Consider the following 25897-nt stretch of genomic DNA (forward strand, 5'->3'; position numbering starts at 1 on the left):
ACGTTGGGAGAGAGACCACCTCCTTCACACTTGTCCTTTGAAGGAAGACCATTGGATCAGGCATAAAGCAGGAGAACAAAAGAAAGTTAAAGTTGAATCAGGCATGGGTGTAGACTTCAGGATTTAGGGGGAAATCCTGATGACAGCCAGAAAGAAGTTTTCATTTAGAACTAGAAAGAAATTAATGATAAAAAAAAATAGGATTTGATTTTTATCTTGGTTAACTGAAAGGTAAATGTTGGTAACCCTTTCATACTTAGTGTCCAATTCTCTATTGTACAAAGACAAATATAGCTTGTGTGGTAAGCTACCAGGAATGGTAGGTGTATTTAACACAAAGGAAAGCAAAATGAGTAGGAACTAATGTGCTTAGCCTTGATTGAAGGACTTTTCAAATCCTGAGCGTTTGCCCCCCAAGTTAACCAACCATCCAGAACACAGCAGGAAAAGCAGCAGCAGGAGAAAAACCAAAGTGCAGCTGTGGCCGCTTATGTTTGTAATCCTAGTTCTTGGGAGACAGAGGCAGGAGGCTGGCCTTGAGTTCTAGACCAGTCTGGGCTAGGGAGTGAGATTCTGTCTCAATATAACAAAGAAGGTAGTTCCTGAGGAATTTGGCAGGCTGGAAACATTCATATTGACCCAAATCAGGGCTAGACTTGATGATTAAGATGAAAATTTATAAGTGAAGCACCGTTTTAAAATACTAAAGACATTTCCTGCTGCATTAAGTAGACAGAGCACATATGTGATTTGATTTGAGCAGGGAGACTGTTAAAAATTCTGTTACTGCTGAATTATGAGCCCTAAACCAAAAACAAATGAGAATTGGATTTGTGACTGGCTCAACTACCCACTTGGGTAATAGTTAATCACTAGTCATACTTTTATGACGTCAGTCCTGACGCAGCCAACGCTTGTTTCAATGAAAGGGGCTGGCCTCTTAAACATGGGGCCTGAAATGATTCCTGTCTTCATTTGTGTACTTATTTCTATAGCTATCTCACATGTCCAGAAGATGGGAACAAAGAGGAGTAGAATCTTTGCTGGATTATGAAGCTGGAATGCCAAGGAGGCCATGACAGGATGAACAGCTCGGAGTGTGCCAATCATAAGTAAGTAAAAGCCAAGAAGAGCATGAATGCTGGGAACAAGTTGCAAAGATGCAGTTGAGAAGCTAAGGTTTTGCAGTTAAGGGTGGCATATTCTACTATATTCATATTCTACTATATTCTTAGCTCCTAATATTGTTTAGAGATCATATAATCCTAGGCTGTGTTACCATAACAAGCCAATTCTACTTTACTCCTGCCTGGATTGATGAACTTAATTTCTGGGCATTTGCCTTTCAGAGGGACATTTTCCTTTAAGGGGGGTATATTTGTCTAGTAACATCTATGAGGAACAACCACAGAATGGTCACAAGGATGAACAGAAATGATGGAGGACAGGCTGAGGAGAGATATGATAAGAGGCATTTCAAACAGACATGACTCTGGAGTGGCGACCCTAGAGCATAGTTACAGAAGGTGGATTCAGCATATGCGGGTCACTAAGAAACAACCTGGAGGGCCTAGACTGCCAGTACCCAAGGGTTCCTTATACTCGTCAGCAGCAGATCTTCTAAAACAAAAAAAATTGCACTGCTTTTTCTGATGGAAGAGGACTTAGCAGAAGGCAGAACTAAAACTAACCGGGTGTCAGCAGTCAAGAACCACAGATATCAATGCAACGTGGAAGTAGTATTCGTTGGGTGAATAGATGAATTATTTCACGATATTTAAGACTGACTATAATCAATGCTACTACTCTCTAAGACAGTGAGACTTTTGGCCCTGGAGATATCTAACCAGAACTCAGGGACTGGAACTTTATGCTATCAGACAGGGTTTTGTAACTGCTCAGCTGTGAAATGGGTTTGTGTTGTAATTATGAGTACGACAGAGCAGCCAGTTAATGTCTCTTACCCATATTATCACCCACAACAATGCTCTCTAAAGAGCTTGGCAACTAGCATGTACTGACTTTATTTGTTTACTGATTTTTAAGACACGGTCTTGCTATGTATTATAAGCTGGCCTTGAACTCATGAGCCTCCTGCTTTAGCCTCCCAAGTGCAGGGATTCCACCACTTCACCATATTTTTAAATAGGATTATCAAGACTCATCTAAAAATTTTGCTGGCATTGACCAGTGACTTTTTAATTCTAATAGAGGCAGAATTGGCTCTCCTGTGTTAACCTGATAGTCAGATGAAGCATACTTCACACACACACACACAACTATTGTTTTGTTTGCCATGTTTTTCTTAACTTTGTGGATTGCCCCCTCCAAATCTGTAATTTTTTTGCTCTCAGGAAAATCAGGTTTCAATTTATTTTATATCAACAAGGACACAGAAAAGAGAGTCAAATATTACCAACCTAAATTAGCTCTTCCTCGTAATATTTGTCAGTACAGCTGTAAGGGACAAGTCCAAACAACTTATGAACTTGTTTTTTATTAGTGCCCCCAAAGGGCAATCCTGTGAGGAATGTTTATGATGGGAGATGTTTCCATTAATCCAACTCTACAACCAGAACAAGAACAACAAAAAGAAAACCCAGGAAACCATGTACAGTGCAGGAGAGCATGACTTTGTCAAGATGTATCCCGACTAGCATTGTTAGAGAAATTATTTGGCTCCAATAAAATAGGCTTATGCAACTAATTTTATATTACTGCTCTAAATATCCATAAACTTCAGCTGTGACCAACACAGATATTTAAGTTAGATCATCCCAAGCAATAAACTAACATATTGTTAAACAGAAATCCTTGAAGAAACTGAATTTAGGGCCATTTCCCCTGATCCTTGCCTGCTCCTCAGTGAGTGTGATTACTCTAATTTTAAACATTCTGAGGACTGAAATTTATCACGTTAATGTTTATTGTTCACATTTAACTGCAAATCTGTATAGTACATGGCCTCAGATTATTTTTTAATTCTGCTGTTCTGGAACTTACATTTTAAAACAAACAAACAAAAAAATCTTAAAAGCAGAATAAATTACTTGGAATCTTGAAACAAAACTACTGAGTTTTAACCTTTTATATTAACAGACTAGGTGCTCTAATAAAGAAAATTCTATGCTATAACAGCCTATCAGTAGTGCAAGATGTTTATGTGATTTTTAAACAAGATATTTTGTAAACTGTTTTAAAGACAATGACGTAGCACCTTTTCCTAGAAAATACATGACTTAGTATCAATTATTTGTTGTGACCTAAAAGTCTGAATACTGTGATGCGTGCTGTCATCATAATAGCAGGAGCAAAGAAATCACAATAGCTACTATTTCAAACCCCACTGCCAGCAGGGACGTGCACTCTTAAATACAAGTGTATGCAATGTGGAGTGCATGTTCCCATGAAATAGATGGACTCCATTCAGTTTCTGCAACTCAAAGTATGAAAATACACAGACCCACTGGTAATGGATCTTCCTGTCTTGTAAGAAAAATTCAACGAACTGAAAGGCTAGCAATTCGTTTGGGCGAACCCAATAAAATTTATCTATTTTCAGAATCTAGTCCACAGGTCCCCCGTCTGTAGCTTCTAATCTTCTCTCCAAGAACTACTAACTCAAAACAGAGACGACTGCATTAAAAAAGTTGTTAGGGATGTTTCTAATGGGAGTCGTAAGTCCATCTCACAAATAGATATGTATGGCCTGAATTGTGTATTTGTCTACACATGAAAATAAAACTGGCATGCAGCAGGCTGAACCTCCAAATATGAAAAACCACTATCTACTTGGCAGAGGAAGTTGTAAGTGCAAAGATTCCAGTTACAAGGTAGAAAGAAGACACCCAGTTCCCTTCCTTCTGTACAGCCTGAACAGAAACACCATACAGGCTATGACAGTTTCTCAAAGTACAGCCCAGTGGGCGCATGACATTTTATTTGACACATTCTAAACATCTTGGGCTGTTATATAGAGTTACCATGTAAAATTCTGGGTAGATAGTGTGACTTTGACTCTGTTTTCCTCCCTGACACATTTTATTAGAGCTGCATGGCTCTAAACTGGAAGTAATACCTCAAGCTAGTGTAGAGTTACTGCCTTAGCAGTCACCATGGTACTGGGGGACATGACAAGCTGTCTCCATGTCTGCTTTGTTTGACTTTTCTGCTGAAAAGTGTAAAATGGAGAGTGAAGTTGTAAATCTCCACACGAACTTTCTGAACAGATCCAAAGTATTTCCCAGATCTCCAGATAGTCATTCTCCCCGTGATGCCTCCAAATTAATTTCCTTCTAGTACTGAATAATTACAAGTGACTACTACACAAGAGGGTAAGACTAGAAAGCAAGTTGTACTAAGTTGACTGAAAGAAAGAAAGAAAGAAAGAAAGAAAGAAAGAAAGAAAAAAGAAAGAAAGAAAGAGGGAGAGAGGAGGGAGGGAAGGAGGGAGGGAAAGAGGGGAAGAGGGAGGGAGGGAGGGAGGGAGGGAGGGAGGGAGGGAGGGAGGGAGGGAGGGAGGGAAAGGCATGGCTTCAGAGGGAGGCACTCTGCCCTTTCCCAACACTGACCCTCCATTTGCTGCTCCACTTTCTTGTCAGTGTGGAAATTGTGTGTTTCTCTACACATGAAAGTAAAACTGGCATGTGCAGTAGGGTGAGCCTCCAAATATAAAAAGCACCATGGGCCAGTGAGATGGCTCAGTGGTTAAGGGGCCCACAGACAAGGCTGATGATCTGAGCTTGAACCCCAAAGAAAACCAACTCCTGGGAGTTGTTCTCTGACCCTCCGCATGTGGACTGTCACAGTAAGACGAGTGAGTGTAGAAAGTTACTATGTTTTTAAATATTGTTTTCTTCATCAAAATTAATGGTGATTGTCAAAATGAACTATAAGTTTTCTTATGCAATAAAGACACAGCAGAGGAATGTACAAGTGTCTCTCTGCCCAGTGATGAATACCAGCCATGCTAAAGAAACACCCGATAGAACTACACCCACACTTTACAATTTTCCCAATGCTTACCCTTTAAAAGAACAGTAGGGTCAGAATAACTTGACAGGAAGGGCTAAATTAAGTATGAAAAGTTACCCAGTGCTATTGGAATGTATGCTAGCTGCAAGGGGGTATAGCAGACCCTTTTTAGTAACAAAAAACTGATATTCCATATATATATATATATATATATATATATATATATATATATATATGAAATTGTGGCATATCAGACTTTTCTAATTTTCTCAATCATTTAGAACCATTTAGCTTCATATGTGTGTATGGGCATAGTGTGTGTGTATGTGAATAATAGTTATGGACAACTATTTCACAGAGAAATAGTTATAAAATAAAAAAGTAATAGGAGCAAAGAACTTCCCATATCTGTGTATGTAAAATATATGTATGCACAGGCCATTTTCTGTTATAACGTGCACACACACTGATACATGGTATACTGCTTACGTAAATCCTGGCTTGTGTTAATGGTGTTTGATTATTCCTAATATGAGAAGCAACTTGGACAATTTAAAAAAGACAAAATAACATAGCCCATTTGGCCTGTCATTTAGAAGGAAGACAGGCTTGCTAAGGTTCCTTGGCTACTCTGGTTAGCCACCGGCTCCTTGGTCACACCTTTCCTTCCCTACTTCCTGCTTCTCTAACGTAAGACAATCTGGACAATCTGAACAATCCCGGAAATCTCACAACATGATGGCCCCGTTTCAATGATGATGAGGTCAAGGTTCTGTCGAGGTAGTTGAAGGCTGGTCCATAATCGAAAGAGCACAGATAAACAGATTAAGTCTGCTTCTAAAAATAATAAGCCTGACACATTGGGCAAAACCGAATGCAATCTTTTCATAATTAAAAACTTGATTATGTTTCCCTTGGCCTTTTTTCCTCCATTGCCAATGGACAGAGATTGATCAGGCTAACTGCTCTGCTGAAGGCTGTGAACAGGGCAAATCACTTTTCTTGTACTTTGGAAGATCGGTTTCTTCCTAATGCTTCACACCGTGTCCTGGTGGTTTCCAGCTAGAACTGCCCCATTACTGTGCCGGGGGATCCACCTCTTCTTGCTCTCTTTCTGTAATACCCCTAGTTAAATTCTTATTCTAATAAAATCCTCAGGCATGAAGCAAATCCATTGGTTTTCCTGGAGACTGGTCTACTTTACGAGGCTTCCCACACTTTGGATGCTAGTGCTAAAGTTTGCTATCTTTGTTTCTGAGGTAGAGTCTTGCTCGTTAGCTCAGGCTGACCTCAAAAGGGCAATTTTTTTCCTTTGATTTAAGTTTTATTGCATTATGATGAGAAAAGACACATAATTTCAATTTATCTGAATTTGTTAACATTTAAAACATTTTTTGAGTAAATAGACTTACATTACATTCTTCTTTTCCTTTTGTACCCCAACTCCTCCCAGAGAGCCCCCCTTCAAAACCTGCAGTACCTTCCACTTTTTATCATATTCTTTAAAATTTATAAAATATTGTAACAATAAAAATGACTATTATAAAAGTTGTTTGATATAAAACAACAATCAATTGAACAGTCTTATGTATATATTTGTCAACAGCAATACTGCAAATACATACATTTTTCTCAATATAAATTTCAAATAACTCAAAACATACTAACTGTATATTTAAAAATAATATATCACTATTAGTTTTTTTAATGAACATAAATAGATAAAGTCTTTTTGTTTGTTTTGTTTTGTTTTTAATAGAGCTTAAAATCTTGGCTCTTACTCTGGTACAAACACAAAATAAGAACAGTTTTTAGAAATTGGAGTTCATTGTAATAAGACTGTACTTGAATGTCCCTCCCCATTGTAATAAGGCAGTACTTGAATGTCCTTCCCATCACCAAAGGACTTTACCTCCAAGCTAAGAGTTGGCAGTTCTGCTGTGCCAAGGAATGAATTGTAGGCACAATTTCTGGATACAGATTTCTTGCTACAGTCAAAGCTATTTGACTTGAGTGATTGTCATCATTGTCGGATTACAGGGAACAGGTTACATTGATTTAAGAAATGGTGTGTGTATTAAGATGGTCTATCCATGAAGTCACTCATCAACTGTTACAATGAACAGTGGTTCTGCTTGGAGGGTGGCACAGACATTAGGCAAGAGTAAGATTCTTGTTCATTGGCTGTGATGATTTTGAAAAGCACTCATCTCAGAATAAGAGTAACTTACAAGGTCCTCTTCTTCAAAATTGATATGATAATTATAAATATCAAGCAAAGCCTTCAGTCTCACTCTTTGCTGTTCTCTTATAAGCCACTTCCCAAATTGTCTATATTTCTTTTGGCTGTATAAATATTTTGAAATATGTAAGCTATTCTGAAAACCATAGTATAGTGTAAAAACATCAAATAAACAATCCTACTCATAGAGAGGCTGAGATAGGAGAAGCATGATTTCAAGACCATTATGTGACACACAGCGAGGCCCTGTCATGTACAAACAAGCAGAAAGTGTATATGGATTGTACAATATTGAACCCATTTCTCGCATTATCAAATTAGAGAGACCATGGAATGACTGCCAACAAATTTCTAATTCCTCATATTTTTGAATTTCAATTGATTATGTAAGTAATATGAATTTTCATGTTAAGAGATATTAAGGAAAAGTGATTGTTACCTCCTGTTAATTTTTTTATTAGAGGTAGAATTATGTTTATGTGGGTTTGTTGAAAGATTACTTTATTGCTTCTTCTAGGGTGTAGTTTCACTCCTTGTATTGGTGTTTTCCATCTATTATCCTTTGTAGGGCTGGATTTGTGGAAAGATATTGTGCAAATTTGGTTTTGTCATAGAATATTTTGTTTTCTCCATCTATGGTGATTGAGAGTTTTGCTGGGTATAGTAGCCTGGGCTGGCATTTGTGTTCTCTTAGGTTCTGTATGACATCTGCCCAGGATCTTCTAGCTTTCATTGTCTCTGGTGAGAAGTCTAGTGTAATTCTGATAGGTCTCCTTTATATGTTACTTGACTGTTTTACCTTTACTGCTTTTAAAATTCGTTGTTTAGTGCATTTGGTGTTTGGATTATTATGTGTCTGGAGGAATTTCTTTTCTGGTCCAGTCTATTCCAGTCTATTTGGAGATCTGTAGGCTTCTTGTATGTTCATGGGCATCTCTATCTTTAGGTTAGAGAAGTTTTCTTCTATAATTTTGTTGAAGATATTTCCTGGCCCTTTAAGTTGGGAATCTTCACTCTCTTCTATACCTATTATCCTTAGGTTTGGTCTTCTCATTGTGTCCTGGATTTCCTGAATGTTTTGGGTTAGGGGCTTTTTGATTTTTTGCGTTTTCACTGTCCTGTCAATGCTTTCTATGGTATCTTCTGCCCCTGAGATTCTCTCTTCTATTTCTTGTATTCTGTTGGTGATGCTTGCATCTATGACTCCTGATCTCTTTTCTTGGTTTTCTAACTCCAGGGTTGTCTCTCTTTGTGATTTCTTTATTATTTCTAGTTCCATTTTTAGATCCTGGATAGTTTTGTTCCTTTCCTACACCTGTTTGTGTTTCCCTGTAACTCTTTAAGGGATATTTGTGTTTCTTCTTTAAGGGCTTCTAGCTGTTTACCTGTATTCTACTGTATTTCTTTAAGGGAATTACTTATGTCCTTCTTAATGTCCTCTATCATCATCATAAGAAGTGATTTTTAGATCTGATTTTTGCTTCTCAGATGTGTTGGGGTATCCAGAACTTGCTATGTTAGGAGAATTGAGTTCTGAGGATGCCAAGTAACCTCGGTTTCTGTAGCTTATGTTCTTATGCTTGCCTCCTGCCATCTGGTTATCTCTAGTGCTACCTGCCCTGGCTATATCTGACTGGAGCCTGTCCTTCCTGTGATCCTGGCTGTGTCAGAACTCCTCCAAGTCAAGGTGTCTCTGTGATGCTGTGATTCTGGGATCCTGGGATCCTGAGATCCTGGGTGTGTCCGAGCTCCTGGGCGTCAAGCTGCATTTGGGACCTTGAGATCCTGGGTGTGACCAAGCTCCTGGGCTCCTGGGATCCTCTGATCTTGGGCGTTAGAGTGCCTGGGAGTGGAGCTGCCTCTGGGTGTTGTGGGGCTGGATGCGGAGTTTGTGCCCAAGGTCTGCTCAGGGTTAGGGCAGTCTTCTTACTTCAGCCTCCTTAATTTGTGGGTTACAGACCAGTGCTACACATGCTGTTTCAATTTTGAGGTGTCTGACCTCACGTTTTCATGCCTCATTTTTATCAATGGAATCATGCCAAGTCTACAAGTCTATAAAGAATGAGAAAAATGCCCGGGAACATTCTTGGTATACAGAGAGATGGGAACAGCAGCATCATAATGGTGGCACCGACACTTACTATTTGTGTTATTTGATTAGTGTCATTTATGCTAATAAGAAACCACAATTAACCCATTTGGGTTGAGGGTTTCGCCATTCCGGCTTTCAGGCAGCAGAGTTGAGTTGTCGTCTAAGAGATAAAGAGCCTTGTCTCCTTACTCCCTCTAGTCCCTGCACAACTGTGTTTGAAGTGGGATCAGGCAACTGACATCCTTCCCTACAAAGCCAGTCTTGTTTGCTGGTTGTGATTTACGGACTGTGTCTGCTACCAGGGCTGCTGGACACATTAATGCAGGTATGCTTATGAAAGGATGCGGCTGTCTGGCACTAAATGACTTTCCAGAGGCCCCTCTCAGCCAGACCTACAGGAACCACCCGCCCTCCCCACAGCAGCATCTGTCAGTGCATAAAGCCATCATTTGACCCATCCTGAAAGGAAGAATCCAGAACACCATCCACCATCCGAGCTACTTCTGTAAACAGAAACTAGAAGTTTCCGTCTCATACTTTGGTGACTTCTATTCAGTTAATTCACTTCCAACATTTCCAGGTGCAACAGAATTCTGCACTGGGGTTTATAGGTAAAAAGTGGTGGTAATCATTAGAATAAACTGCTCCATATTCTATCTGTAATATGGTCATTATTCACAGATATTACCAGTTATAATTTGAATTTCATATTTTGCCCATTTCCAATACAAATTCAATATATTTACTAACAGTTACTTTCTCTTTCTAATCCTAAAAGTCACCAACTACAAATGTATTTTCCTTCTGCTTTTTACTTCATCCTTTGGCTGTAGACATTAACTTCAATTTGTATGAATTAACAAAGCTAAAAGTCTTACATTTGAATTCAAATCAAAATTAAGTTGTTTAATAAAATCTTCTGGAGAGTCCTGTGGTTAAAGGGGGATCTTTAAATATCCCTTACTGGGGAAGTTCTTAAATTATTTAGCATGTATTTCACATGAAATAGCATTTATAAGAATTCTAGCAAATGAAACCCAAGTATACATACATATGTTCTTTGATCTAAAAATCTCTTACCGCAGTCTGTCTTAAGGGGAATGTGAGGTACTGGGTGTCAGCCTGAAACCATCAAGTGGTTTGACACAAGAAGATGCAAGAGAGAGACCCCTGCGGTTGATGTAAGTGAGGACAGTTTGGACAGCGAGTCCCGTCAAATGACAGGACAGAAAAGCCACTGCACATAAAAGACACAAAGAAAATTCAGTGGCTCCTTACACTGCCCAGCAGCAGCGCTCAGAAGCTTCTGCCAGAGGACATGCTGGGGTTGGATTTCAGTTTCATTCTCTATCCCTGTGGTCATTAAGCAGGGCTTCCCATGAGGGCCCCATAATCCACTGCTGTGCTGTTTTGCTGATGTGGGGGGTTCTCTGAGATGTTATTCTCTGCCTTCAAAACATTTTAAACCAAATTTGCTTGTTAGGATTACTTCATATATTTTGTAGGGACAGAAATACTTACATAGATGTATTACATTAAAAATGGAACAAGGCTTAATTCATGTGCATATGCACTCGTGTGTATGCATGCACAGCTATGTGCGGGGATGTGCCCATGGGTGTTTATGTAGAGACTAGAGGAGGTGAGAGGTCTCCCTCAGTCATGTCCCATCTTTTATTGTTTGAGACAGAGTCCCTCACTGGACCTGGAAGCTCATGATTTCAGCTGGGCTTGGAAGCTATGGGAGCTGCCTGGCTCCATCAGGTTGCAGGCACACACACAGTCATGCTTGCGTTTATGTTCGTACTAGGGATTCAAACTCATGTTCTCTTGCTTGGGCAGCAAGTATCTTACCTACTGAGCCATCTCCCCAACCCCCAAAGTACAGGATTTAAGGTGATACAAAATAGGTAAGGATCACTTCTCTTAAGTCTTTCCTAGTACCTACAATTGTTCTTGTCTTATAAGTTTAGTAATTCATCCACTAGCCCTGAAGCGAAATTTACAGCACTGAATTCCTAGGGCTATCCTGTCTGTTCAATGAACCCTACTGCTAGCAGAAATAACTATTTTTTAAATGTGTCTATATTGGGACAAAATGATGAACATTCCTGAGCTTTTACAGTATACCAGTCTTAGAGGTCTAATGTAGGGCACGAAACACTTAATAGACCTCTGATTAGAAAACATAGAAGAAAACATTTACAAATGATAATGAGCTTGTGGGTTTCTATGCCAACTACCACTAAATCTACAGAGTATTAATATAATTTTATCCCAATTTATTTCCTTTCATTATGTTATAGTCATTCCCTTGCATCAGTGATACGTGTGGGACCAGATAAGTAGTGTATTCATTAAGGCTATAGAGGAAGGCAAGGGTTAAATAAATAAGAATTCAAATTAATATCCAAGCCTAAATGCTTTAGCAGAATTTAAGAACCCATTTAATCACTCAAGTCAATACAGGTTAAGATAATAAAATAAACTTCTAAATGCTCTCCTTCTTCTAGCGCTTAATCTGTCTTTTGGAAGTTTTTTTTAAAAGATGCTATCAGTTTTGCCTCAGCCCAGCTGTGATGAAAATTTACTCTGACTACACCAGGATGAGAGATGAACTTTATGAAAATACTTAAGCCAAGCTCCTGGGTGGCTTATTGAAATTTGAAAAGATTAAGACTCATTTAAAAGCAGCTGCTGGCTGATCATGTTGAGGCCAATAATCACTAAATCTCTCATTTATCGGGGCTCTGTGTTACTTGGCAAGCTAATGGTAGCCAGCTGACTAGATTAATATATGGTCAAAAGATAACTGTATGCTATTTGTTAATTTTATTGCCCAACTTTGACTAATGAAGCTGTTATCTTTTACAGACGAGTATGCTGTCTTGATTTGAAAGACTCAAATATTGAGACGGCTTTGTCTTTTTTTTTTCATTTTTTAAGGTTATATTTATTTAAGTCACTGATAAAGAGGAAGAAATGTGCATGATAATCGTAAAAGCCTCGGGTATTGTAGTTCCTGTTGCTGTAGTTCATGGTGAGATCCCCTGACACGGGCGATAGAGGGAGGAGAAAGTGCATATTGCTAATGAGAGGGGATAGTGGTAGTGGTGGTGGGCACAGGTAATAATGCTGTAAGCCCAGAGAATCTCGAGTCCTTTCAACAGAACAACGGAATCCCCTTACTGGTCAGGGAACATCATCCAATGTTTAGTATAAGGGTGGAGAGGCTCAGGATAGGAGCAGAATCATTGCATCCGTTCATAGAACATAAACAGCTTCAGGAAAAGGAGAACGCAGTCTCCCCTCATCTAGTTCTCCCAGAGGAGAAGAAATCCTACTGGTGCAAAGTAGAAGCAGGGCCTTGGTGCACACACTGCACATGGAAGAACTGAGCAAAACATAGGAATGGTATGAGATGAAGGTGACTGAGAGCTCAGTGCAGTCTTGTGGCAGAGCACTTGCCTAGCTTGTGTAAGGCCCTTGGCTATATCCATAGCACCAAGGGGGCAGGGATATATCCACAGTACCAAGGGGAGGAGCTATCTCCATAGCACCAAGGGGAGGGTCTATACCCACAGCACCAAGGGGAGGGGAGAAGCTAACAGGAGTCCTATATTTTTGGAAGGTTTATAGTCTTCAACATATAGGTTATATCACCCTGCTTCTCTACATTATATTCAGAGAGGTTCGTGCACACATGGCATGAAGGTTCTAGGAACTCACTATATAACTGTGACACATTTCCATTTATTTGGGGCAGGAGTGGGAGGTGACAGTGTACATATTTTATCATGATTGCAAAAAGAAACCAGCCACTTATTTGTCCTTGTGTTCTGGTTTTTGCATCTAAATCACAGACATATGGGGACCTCACACTTTAAAAGAATTCTCACCGCCTGATGTGTGTGTGTGTGCACATGCATGCACATAGGGCATAGAGAAAGAACAGGTACATCTATTTGAGTTTGGGTGCAGGTATTGTCTTTTGGTAGATTTGTATGAAACACTTGGAACCAATGGTCATCTTTATAATGTTGCTATTCACTCAGAGAGCTGCTTCTCAGGGTAAGCGAGAGCATGTATAAATTACAGCCTGTAAGTACCTGAGTTCACACCATGGTTCTGCCACTGTTACCCCGGGCAAAAATATTTGTTTCTAAGTCTTGTTTTTTCTGTTTATAGAATGAGAAAAACACAAGTATCTAGTCATAGGATTGTTATTTGATTTTATGATGCCTAAGTGTGGATAAAGTGTGAAAAGTCTGTTCACGTAGTACAATACAGACTAGAGCAGAGGACATCTTTGAATCTTACTCCAGCCCACTTAGATAATGTTCACAGGGCCGTGGCGCTTTACTGTGAATGCCTTACATAACATATGGAATCATAGTAATCAGGCATGATAGGGGCTTATTACATTTTCTTCATGTTATCTTATTAATTCACATCACAATCACAGTGAGAGAGAGTGGTTCTGTTAAAATTTGATCTACCCAACTTGGTCCTAGCCCAAGTGAGCCATGGTTTAACTGCATCACCCATTCCTCCTGGTTTTCTTCCCGAAATACCCACTTCGCTGAACTGGCTATAGCCTAGAGATGATGTGCACAACTTAGGCAGTATATGAGTTCCCTTTGCCTTGCTGTAACCAAATGCCTATACAAGATACAACTCAGGGTAGAAAGGAATCTCACCCGAGGTAAGCCGTTGCATCATGGCTGGGAAGGGAGCTGGCAGGCCATACTGTGTCCACAGTCAGAAGGCACAGAGGTGAAGACTGGTGCTTATCTGTGCCACCACTATTCCGTCTAGGCTCTCAGCCCATGGGACAGTGCCATCCACATTTAGGGTGAGTCTCCCTTCTGCAGAAACATTTTCATCAAACACCCACTACTGTGTCTCCTTAAGTAATTTTATTTTATTATTTTTTTGTTCTATCATTTTATTAAAGTAACAGAAAAATAGCTAATCGACTCCCTTAGGTTGTTCATATCAGGTATTTTAGTATTATATAGGTATTAGGTATTATATAGGTAGTAGTATAGGTATTATAGCCATGCAAAGATAACTAGTAAAATGCATATCTGGTTTTTTTTTTGGTTTTTTTGGAGTTTTTTTTTTTTGCAAAATATGTCTTTCTTCTTTGTTTATCTTTTATTCTGAAAACCACTCCAATGTGTAGATAAATGGAGGGGCTGTGACAATAAAACTCCGTGTGCTTCTCAACTGTGTTCCCCAGTTATTATTTTCAAAACCGATTTATTAATTCACTCTACAACCCAAGATCGGCCCCTTCCCTTCCCCCAGTGCCCTCTCACACAAGTCCTTCCCCCTTCTCTCTTACATAATTTTAAATCTGGTTGAGTTAAAAATAAATATACCTCAGCGATGCTAAGGTGAAGCAATCAATGATCCTCATATTGTGCCTTGAACTATTTATTCCTAGTTTAATTTGCAAGCCATTCCACTCCCCACAGCTCCCTTATGGCAGGTCATCCAAGACGGCAAAGCCACGGGTGCCCCCACTTTGTGCTACAAAGCTGGGAGAAAGAACGAAGAGAAATTAAGCCCATGCCTGCCAACCGACAATGAGACAAAGTTACAACTTGTCCCAGTAGCCTGGAGCCCTAACTGCAAAGGCACAATTGAAGACTGACAGCAGCTGGCAGGGTGAAGAGCAACGTGTGAGTCCCGACATCAATGGCTGCTAGATTACACCTCAAACTGTAAGCTTGGATTTGGCTCAGAGCATACTGAGATAAACCCAGTGCCAAGTACCCACCTTGAAATCACACGCCATCAACAGGGTCCAGCCCCAGCCCATTTTTCTCCCATTTCTACTGTAATGTCTTGAAATCTGCCTTCCATTTCTACTGCTTAACACAAAGCATCCCCTTCATGTCCGTGAATTCAAAACAGCGACTCTGGAAGCTTTTGACAGCCGCTCCTTGTGTTTTTTTTCATTAACAATACAGTGTTAGCCTTCCCTCCTTTGCTGTTTTAATATAGACCACCCTTGGTGGGTGTCCACGCACTGCACTGCCCTGGCTCCCCCTTTGAATGTTCTGGCACTTCCTCTCATCCCATCCCTTCAATATGGCTGCTTCTAAAGGCTCGACCTGAGAGATGGCTTCCCTTTAGTTTTTTGCCAATTTCCTGAATGAATGACCTTACTTCCTACCTGGATGGCTCAGGGGTCAGACTGTCATCTCCAGCTGGGGCCTGACCTCACGAGTCTGGTGTAATGTTCTCTTTGGTGTACTATTCCAGTGGATTTTCTCATATCCACTGAGATCATAAATCCAACAGAGGTAAAATCTAACCTGCACTTAAATGAACTAGGTCTCAAATCAGAAAGTCCTCTCTCTCTCTCTCTCTCTCTCTCTCTCTCTCTCTCTCTCTCTCTCTCTCTCTCTCCTAGCTTCTATATTCAATCAGCTCCAATTCCTGTGTTGAACTCTTATAATCCTGTCTTTTAATTTAATCCTAGACTGCTTTTGGAACATAAAAGCCTATACTTAATTTACTTAGCAATGTGTATGCCTGTGGTGTTGTGGTACACGTGTGTATGTGTGGTGTGTGGTGTTGTGTGTTTGTATGTGTGGTGTGTGTGTATGTGGTGTGTATGGTATGTTGGGTGATTGTGCTGTGTTTGTATGTGTGTTGTGTGTGTGTGTTATGGTGTGTTTGCATGTGTGTGTGTATGACTGTGGTATGTTTGTGTGTGTATGTGTGTATGGTATGTATGGTTTGTTGTATGATTGTGCTGTGTTTGCATGTGTGTGATGTGTGTATGGTATATGTGTGTGATGTGTGTGTATGTGTGTGTGTGTGTGTGTGGTTTGTTTCTATGCTGACCTCTCCATCAAGAACACACATCTTTGCCACTGAAATTCTCATGGTCTGAGATGACTGACAGAATTTTCCTGTCTGTTTGCTCTCTCAATTGTCAGCTTCTTTCAATTCCATCCCATGGAAGGACACTACTGGCCATAGATGCTTATGAAGGACATTTGGGATTATCACTCAACACTCCAGTAATGACACACATCAACTGAGGGACTCAGAACCCTTCAGTGGCTTCCCACTGCCAAGCATGCTAGACACTCATCATGCCCCATAATGGAGCTTCAGTCAAAGAAATCGGTCTGATACTTCCCAATCTTTAGCATGCTCTTAGCAAATGAAATGTTGCTGCTCTTGAAATAAATCCTTTTCTTTTCCTCGTGTATAACTTTTATAGCATTTAACTCCCTGAAAGGTGTAATATTTTGCTTTTAGTGTGTTTTCAAAAGAGAGGTCACTTACTAAGCCAGAGATCAAATTACCTCACCAAAGTGTCTTGTGTTTGTTTGGGGGCAGTGTCTCATGTGTCCTAGGCTGGTCTTGAACTTGCTATATAGCCACGGCTGCCCAGTAGCACAGCGCTCTTAGTGAGACCCCTGAGAGTACGTGCTTCTTGAGGGAAGCAGGGCAGTGATAGGACTGTATGACAACAAGCAAAACTTATCAAGTCCTTACTCTTGTATGAGCATCAAGGCCTGCTTCTCATATTCCATGGGATAAAGGACAAACTTTATAGACATTGAGCAAGTAAGTGAAATGAAAAAAAACAAAAACAAAAACAAAACAAAAAAAAAAAAACAGGATCACCTCAACCTCTGACTGGGCAGTGAGGAAAGCTTTCCTTGGGTGGTGATATCTGAGGTAAGGGCTCAGTTAGTGGAGAGCTCTGGACAGGAAACTCAGAGAAGAAGGGACAATTAGAAATGCCATTGAGCTGTGCACGGAGGAGGTGTGGAAGCCTGGGAACAATGGGGAAGCTGTGGCAAGAAGGTGGTGGACGGAGGAGAACTGTAAGAGGCGAGGAGGCAAAGGTCAATGTGAAGGTCCAAGGGGGCCGAGCACAACAGTTGCGCACCTCACTGGAAAGTCTTAGACCAAGAGCAACGTGCTTTAATTTACAAAGGAAAATGGTATCTCTTGCTGTGTGGCAGAAAATGGATCAAGGTCAAGAGTGAAAACAAGATGAATTAGAAGGCCACACGAGATAAGAGTAGCTTGAATTTGGTGCAGGGAGGCGGGGGTGGGGTGGGGGAGAAAGGGGCGGAGCCATTTATAGTCTCCAACACTTTAAGCAGAATGCTTTGAACACGGCAATGCCTGGTGTGTGTGCCTTGATGTGTGTTCAAGACCTCAGAACCAGCTTTGCCTTCTAGTTTCCATTTCTAGTTGGCTTTTCTTCCTGCTTTGGCTCGTCTGCTTTGATCTTTGGAGAAACAAAGCAGGGGTAGCCAAGGATGGCACCCCGAGGAAACACTGCTGATGCTGTAATGTACAGGCAGCCAATCAAGGATGCAAGCACTGGGGAATTTAAAAGAAATGGAACAATACAGGATTTTCAGTCTGTGACAACATGGAATGGACAGAGCACTATGGACTGAATACAGAGAACTATATTATTTAAAGAAAACAATAATCACCATAAGTTTGAGCCAACATAGTATAAAATACTTTAGCTAATACTAGGTAAGTAGTTAAGTAAATAAAAAAAATAAAAGTCTTCAATAAATATTGGCTGGAATACTATGCCTACATAGAAGACATGACAATTAATTTTCATTACAATTGAACACTTCTCCAGTTTTGACTTACTCTTCTCAGAAACTATGGGCTCTTCCTTTGCTCCTTTTTATATGATAAACATCTTGATCAGTGAGCTAATACTATCTGACTAGGAAGGAATGATTACATAATCCTAGAACTATCAATATAAATGACTGGTTTGATTTTAAGGTAGGTCTCCGAGAGTAGATGAGCCAAGCACGGGTTCCCATTGTCTTTGCATGCGACTTCCAGGACACCTCATATGCTGCTCCTGCACACTCACTCCACCTCCACCCCTCCTTGAGGAATTCCACCTAAACTCATGCAATAGAGAGAAATATTCAAGAGAAAACAAGACCAGCTCTTACCACTTTCCACCCTGAAAAACGCTAACTGGCCCCCGAATTGTGTGAAACTTGGCCCCAGTCGGTGTGAAAACTGGCTGAAATCTGCATGAAAGGCTGTCTGGGTTTGTCAAAGTAGTTCATGAACTTTGGCCAAACTTTCTCGGCTCCTGGTCCAAGTCTTAGTTTGTAATGCAACGTGAAACCACGTGGATTTCAGATGGTGTCAGGTTTCACCTTGGAAATTTGGCTTAGCTTTCTAATCAATCATCACCGTTAGTAACGATGAAAGCCAACACACCTTTCTGGGAAAGAACACTGAGGACTGGCTGATGACAGGCTAGGCTGGGAACCGCCCCTGCACTTCCGCTGCCAAAAGAACGCTCCTCAGAACAGAACGGGGACTCTCCCGCTTACCTGGAGGGGCCAGGCTGAGGAATTGTGAGACTGGGTGTAGAAAGACATGATACTCCATGCAGGAGACACGCCATGTGAAATGTCACCACCACCCACGGATCAAGAGATTCTCAGCCCGTCATTAAAGGCTCCACGTTCCATTCCATTCCCACCCATGACAGTAGCTATCACGATGCTCAATCTCCTGCACCAGTGATGAGCTTTTAGCTTGGAGGCAGTCATCAACTAGGATGGCTGTCAAGAGAAGCCTGCCTACTCTGAGACACCATTATTTCAACAGCCAGGAGCTGAAGAGTAGGAAGGAAAGCAAATTGGTATATAGCCTTTAGCGGGGTCTAAAGAGCATGAGGTGCAACGAAAGCATGAACGAACCTTTCCCATCTGCATCAACTCTACAGTTCGAAATAAAAATCTGTCCACAGTATTCATAAATTAAATAATTAACCAACTGCAGTCTATTTTACAGACAGACCTCCATAGTTTCTCCTTTCAACCTGAACATTTTAAATGTGTGTTTCCACTGTAAAAAAATAAAAAAATAAAAAAATCTCTCTTCAACCAAATACTCGCTTTTGTGCATAGTGACATGAGAAAATTGAGAGGTATGTCTGAACAGAGCCACTACATCATTGGAACAGTATGTCTGAACATTTGACTAATGAGGCACAGATGCGAAGCAGAGGACTTGGCACTACCAAGGCAACAACAAAGCATTCGCCATTGGTTGTGATGGTCAAAGGGGCCACATCTGAGCAGAGAAGAAACAGCCCTCCTCCCACCGTGCTCAAAGTGTTACACCTTTTATCTGCCTTGCAAATCTGGAAAAACAAGAAATCCAAACAATTGTTATTCAGACGTCCGAGGAAGGATAAATATGTAAGATGCATTAATAATTTTATCTATGCTAGAACATATTTATGCAATAACACGTGAAGTTTCATCAGAGGGAAATGCCAAATTCCAGAGAACACCACATGGCCTTTATGTTGCAAAACAGTATGTGTGCATCTAAAAAACAAACAAACAAACAAAAAAGCCAGTGGTCACTGGGAATATGGCTGTTGTACAGTGTCAGTAGGTTCATTAATTGTAGAATATGATATTTGTAATCATCAAGGTATGATAATACACAAGGTACACATATTCACTAGGAAGCTATATTTTTGCTGATGGGTGGTTTGTCAGTTTTGTCAGCTGTTACTGAGTCATGCAGCACAGATGGTAGTGGTACTCAGTACATTTTGATCTGGAAATTCATTTCCCACCCAGGACAAGAAGTATATGGCTTACCCGAGGTCCCTGATCACCTTGTTCTCCCTGTAGGAAAGCAAAATAAGATGAGAGCGTTATCTCCAATCAAAATGTGGTGCTTATTAAAAAGGTCCAAGCATACCACAGATCAGGTCAATGCAGATTTTCCAGTAAATTGATTTAATCAATGCATTTTCTCACCTTATCACCTTTTGGACCAGGAGGGCCCTGAAAAATAAAAGAAGAAAGAAAATATTAGCTTTACATAGGATTCTGAATAAATCTACCCAGTCAATTGAAAGGCTTATGTCAACTGCCACAGTTGGCAACAAGCTTCTCAAAGACCTTTGCTTTCTAAATTATATTTGTAATATAATTAGAATAAGAAAAACGAATAGGTGTATGGGAGTACATACATTCATAGATATCATATGTATCAAATGTGATAGATTGCCACGAACTTAGCAGACCTGAGCTAGAGAAGAGCCTAGTATCAAAGAGCTCTGCTGTGACCTGCACTTGTCAGCAGCTACACCAACAGCCACTCTTCTGTCTCTGACAGTTGAATTTACCTGCCTCTGTTCTTTATCTAAAGTGAGCCATACAGCGTATGTCTAGTATGTTTTGTTCAATACTTATGAAGTTCATCTATAGTTTTGGGACTAACTTGAGACATGTTCTTACTGCTTTATAAAATTCTATATAAGACTTAGTTGTTTATCCTGTTGTTGACAGATACTTGGTTCCAGGGGTCTTGGCTATTGTAAACTGCTGCTATAAACACCCTACTGTAAATGTTTTGATAACAATACCCCACTTCATTTCTGTTGTGTGTGCATCTAAGTAAGGTAAGAGAGTACATAAATTTTCACTTCAACAGATAACTTCCAAGTGGTTTCTCAGTGTGGCACCTAGAGTTTATATACCCAACTTCAGTATTTCTAGATCATCTCTAATGCTTGATATTTTCTCCTCTTCATCTTACTTGTTCTTGTAGGGTACAGTAATTTATCTTTTTTATTTTATAGTTCCCTAGTGATAAGTTGAATGTTGGCAGAATATTTTGGTACACTGTGTAAAGTTTACCCTTGTATTATTTCAAATGCTGATTTCTCTATCCAACTATCTGGTTTCAATCTGGACAGGGCCTTGTTAGATTTATTCTTAGAAGCTCCTGCCTCAGGTTTATATAAACACTGCTCCTCATTCATTCTCTGCCTGCCAATAAAAGCCAACAAGCCAATACAGAGCTTTAGAGAAAATGGGAGGGACTTCCCATTCTAGGAGGAAGTGACAGGAAGTGAAGGAGGGGAGCCATGAGGAGAGGTCAAGAAAACATCAGGAAAAGAGAGTGGGAACAAGAAAGGATGAAGAACTGCAAGTAATATGGAGATATGTCTGGGAGGAAGCCTGGCTAACTTGGAAGTTTAGAATGGAGTGATAATTGTTCAGTATTTGTCTCAAGGCAATTTTAACAAATCTTAAGTCTCTCTGTGTGGTTACTAGGGAATTAGCTGGTTAAGAAATGACTGCCATCATACTAATTTTATCCATCTATACTACAATAATCATTCAACAGCTGAATGCCCTTTCAATATACCTACTTAATATTTTACATTCTTTTCATAATTATGAACCTTTGTCTTTGTTTCACTAAATTATCCTATTGATATGTTAGAATTACATATTAAATGCCACACATATGAATAGAGAGATTTAGAAACCTTTATGTAGTCTGAATATATTTTTTGCTATCTGTATTTATTAGAAATACACCTCCCCATCCAATGTTCTGCTTTTATACTCTGTTAAGGTATTCTATGCTGTTATTATTGTTGTTTATTTGAGTGGTGGGATGCTGGGGCTTGAACTCAGGGCCTTGAGAATCTATGTAAATGTTCTACTACTGAGCTATGTCTGCAGACCCTATGGGCATGATAAAATGAATAGACATTGTCAATGTAATAAAAGTTAATATAACATTTTTCTCTTAATTGTTATGCTTACCATCAACTTAAATCTATAGCTAGTTTACATCAGGAAGAAATCTGTTTATTCTTCTAGTGAAAAGGCTTGCTATTGCATCTTTCATATGCGAGTATGGATTCATTGAGAACCAATTTTACAGGAGGTGGAAGTCAGGATGGTTTTTGTCCCCAGGTGGTTATCAAGTTAACTGAACACTGTTAACTGAAAATGGCACCTTTTCCCCCTTGTGGTTCTGGGTTACCCTTCTCATAAATCAGGTGACCACATGTGTACATAAATGTTTCCTTGTAGGAATTTCTCATTGTTGAGAGCCTGTCTACTCTTTTAGTAAGAAAAACTATTTCTAGAGACATCAATTATGCTGTCTGCCCTAATTCTTAATAATGAAGTCATATTTTGTGGTTCAGCACAGCCTGAGAAATTGGAATGTCTCATAATTATCTCCACAGTCTCTATTTACAGTGTGGCTAGGACATTAGGACAAACCCAGGCAGGAAGTAAGACTAAGAGTCTATCAGAAGGGTGCTACATCATGGCAGGTAGGAATACGGGATTCCGGCTCTGCTAAGTGTTGGCCACAGTGGAATGGCACCAAGTCCTCTTCTCTTCATAGTTATCCTTGTGTTCCTCTTCAAAAATCTCCAGCATTCCCACATCACAGAGAGTCTCTTCTGCTTATTCTAAAGCAGCAGCTTTATCATTGTCTGTTTCATATTAGCATCTGAAATCGCTGGAACTGATTTTATATACTGTGTGACTCTCTTTATCGTTTAGGTAGCATGCCTTTTCAGTGAGACCTGTGAAGTTATCCTGAAACCAACTACAACATCATGCCTCTCATTTTGCATATTTTCTCATCAATAAGGAACTATAAGTTGCTGTTACATTTCATCTTCCCCCAAATGCAGTGAAGTATTATGATAATCCTTTCAGAGATGCCAAAAATGAAACTCAGATCTTTTCAGTGTGAAGCCTCTTGGAAGTGAGCTGTCCAGGATTTTAATTCATTCTGCATGACTTTACATACCAAGACCATGTAGCATAGACACGGAACTTGATTCTCAGAATCACCCATGTGTCTGGTGCCTGCTCTCAACATGCGACTTCTAAAATGGCCTTGGCTGCATATCCCATGCCACAGACATGGGGTTCTAAAGTTGTAGGCTCTGAGTGAGGAAAAATAAAATAAAAGGCAGAGCAGGTAGCAGGAAATGGGGCTAAGATCAAACAGTTACCTTCATAAGATCCTTTTCCCTTTATCCTCCAGATAATTTTGTCAATAAGTACAGGGAAGCTAAGAAAATAATATTTAAATGTTTTCAGTGACTATTTAATATACCCATTAATATTTTCAGTATATAAAGCAGTGAATAATGAGAAACACTAAGACTAGGAATATCTGTATTTTTTTTTAAATACAGATTTTAATGTTATAGAGGTTGGGTATTATTTTTGGTAAAGCACAGGGAAGCTAAGGGAAAGAGGAATGAGAGGGACGTATTATCAGAAGTTCAAACAAGGCAGCAGCGAGGGCAGCCCTGATTGAAGTAGCATATTAACAAGCTGCACTTTGAACATACATTTGTTGGATGTTTATTTAAAGTTTATCATTGCTTTAACCTGTGGTTAAAGGGTATTGTAGCAAAGGCCTGTTTAGAAACATGTAATACCAATCTCTAACAAAGCTAAACCGTGCATTTCTAAAGGTAACACTTCACCAAGGTTAAGTAAGATGGACTCCTCGAAAACCCAGGGACCTTTAAGTCAGCTGTTGCTGTGGACCCTTCCCCAGCGTCTTCCCTGGCCTCTCAAAGGCTCCCATCTTTATACTGTGTATGGCTTTCTAGGGAGATCTCAGAGGCTCAGATCTAAAGGGGCTTTGTTTGGGTCTGTGGCATATTTGATGTCAAAACTTTTCTGAAATCCCTTTACAGTGGGGGAGCAGAAACGAATCTTTTGGAAATCCAGTGTCCAATGTCAGATCCACACGTGTTGACCAGTGCCAGAATGTCCCATGTAGGATGCCTAGTTCGTGAACACGTGAAAATCTGCATCAAAAATTGAACAGTAAGTACTACTGTTGCTCAGACGCCACGTATCTGAGTGGACAGCATGGCATTCTACATCTGCCAGGCTCTACCCAGCTGTGGTCACTGTGTGGGGCACACCACCCCCACTCCTGTGCTCAGGACCAGTGGGGTGAGGGCAGTATTCTTCTACTGGGGCTGAAATCCAGCTCTTTTTGAATTGTGTCTCTTCACTGGGCTCAGTCTAAAGAACTAAGTGGGCTACCACAGAGGACAGTGTTTCTAACTTCGGGAGCCATGTTGCTTTTCTAAATCAAAATACTACAATGTGAGAAGTTTCTCTGATATTGAACCTTTAAAGTTCAGGTTGGTCAGGAGCTCAGTTTGTCTTCATCTTTCCAATTTTTAAAAATAAATCCTCATTAGTACTAAAAGATGAGCAGCAATACAAATTAGTGGTTGTAACTATTTCACTTAGGATCATTTGTTAAAAGGTTTTTATTTTGCGTGTATGAGTGTTGTCTTACACTATCCATCCATACAAGTGCGCCTGGTGCCTGCATTATAGGCAGTTCTGATCTGCCACGTGGGTGCTGAGAACAGAACATGGGCCCCTTGCAAGAACAGCCAATGAGCTTAACTACTAAAGAATCTCTTCATCACCAACTTGAGGGTATCTGTAAATGGCAGCTTGCTGTTGGCACTACACTACCTTTAGCACCGAACAAAAGTCACCTTTGTTGCTAAAACAAAGCTGAAATCAATGGAAAGAAAATACGTAAGATTAGCTGTGGGTCACAGCTTTGTGTCAGGCTTTTGGGAGCATGTATGTCATCTGTCCGGATCAGGCCCACTTATATTGAAGGGTTAAGGATTGCTAGAACTATTGTTTCTAAATGTTTTTGATAATGAGCTTTCAATTATATAACAGTGAAAGATGCCAATAAAGTTTGTGTCTGTCATTACAATCAGGCGGGAAATACTCTTTAGAGCAGTGGCTCTCAACCTCCCCAATGCTGAGGCCCTTTAATACAGTTCCTCATGTTGTAGTGACCCCCAACCATAAAAATATTTTGTCGCTACTTCATATCTATAATTTTGTTACTGTTATGAGTTGTAATGTAAATGTTTGATATGCAGGATATTTGATATGTGACCTTCAAAGGGGTCGAGACCCACAGATTGAGAACTGTTGCTTTAGAGCATTATCAGAATATAACTTTGGTTATATATATGTATGTGTGTGTGTGTGTGTGTGTATGTGTATAACCAAAGGATTGATAAAATTTAAAGTCGTAGCAAATCAGTTCCTGTTGAAATAGCTTTAAAATAATAATTTGTAGCCATCACCTTTCTGTCTGTTCCAGCTCCTGGATGTGGGTCCAGGATTTTGGTAGCCCCGAGTCTATTTCTACCCAAATAGCTGACGTTTTAGTGCTTCTTATTGTCTATTTCCATAAAACCAAATAGAAAACAAAGAGAAGCCTGATGGAAGATCTTTAGAAAGTACCCGATGACATTTCAAAATACATTAAAGTGAATGAGACAGTCTGAGGAAGGGAGGGAGGGAGGGAGAGAGAAGGAGGGAGAAAAGGAGGGAGAAAAGTAGGGAGGGAGGGAGAGGGAGAGGGAGAGGGAGAGGGAGAGGGAGAGGGAGAGGGAGAGGGAGAGGGAGAGGGAGAGGGAGAGGGAGAGGGAGAGGGAGAGGGAGAGGGAGAGGGAGAGGGAGAGGGAGAGGGAGAGGGAGAGGGAGAGGGAGAGGGAGAGGGAGAGGGAGAGGGATAAATGCACTATGGGAGCCAAGTGTCCCAACAGTGGTCCTTTACTCATTTGAACTGTGGCTTTAGTTACTTAGAAATGGGAACAATCAAATAATCATGAAAAAAAAAATGAAATTCTGTTGGAGGGGAAACGAAATGTCCCAGGACTCCCAGACAGCCAGTCACCA

General features: G+C 40.2%; 1 protein-coding gene across 1 annotated transcript in view; it reads right to left on the reverse strand.

Annotated features, from left to right (window-relative positions):
- Positions 1–25897, reverse strand: part of Col25a1 (collagen type XXV alpha 1 chain) — a 411050-nt gene that overhangs the window by 131349 nt on the left and 253804 nt on the right. Inside the window, exons 6-7 of the mRNA XM_021157594.2 lie at positions 20135–20161; positions 19973–19999 (exon numbers count right to left, since the gene is read on the reverse strand). Of these exons, the coding sequence (XP_021013253.1) occupies positions 19973–19999; positions 20135–20161 (54 nt within the window). The remainder of the gene's footprint in view (positions 1–19972; positions 20000–20134; positions 20162–25897) is intronic.

The sequence above is a fragment of the Mus caroli genome, unplaced genomic scaffold (assembly GCF_978045245.1).
Source record: "Mus caroli unplaced genomic scaffold, Mus_caroli_1 scaffold_3, whole genome shotgun sequence".
Taxonomy (NCBI): domain Eukaryota; kingdom Metazoa; phylum Chordata; class Mammalia; order Rodentia; family Muridae; genus Mus; species Mus caroli.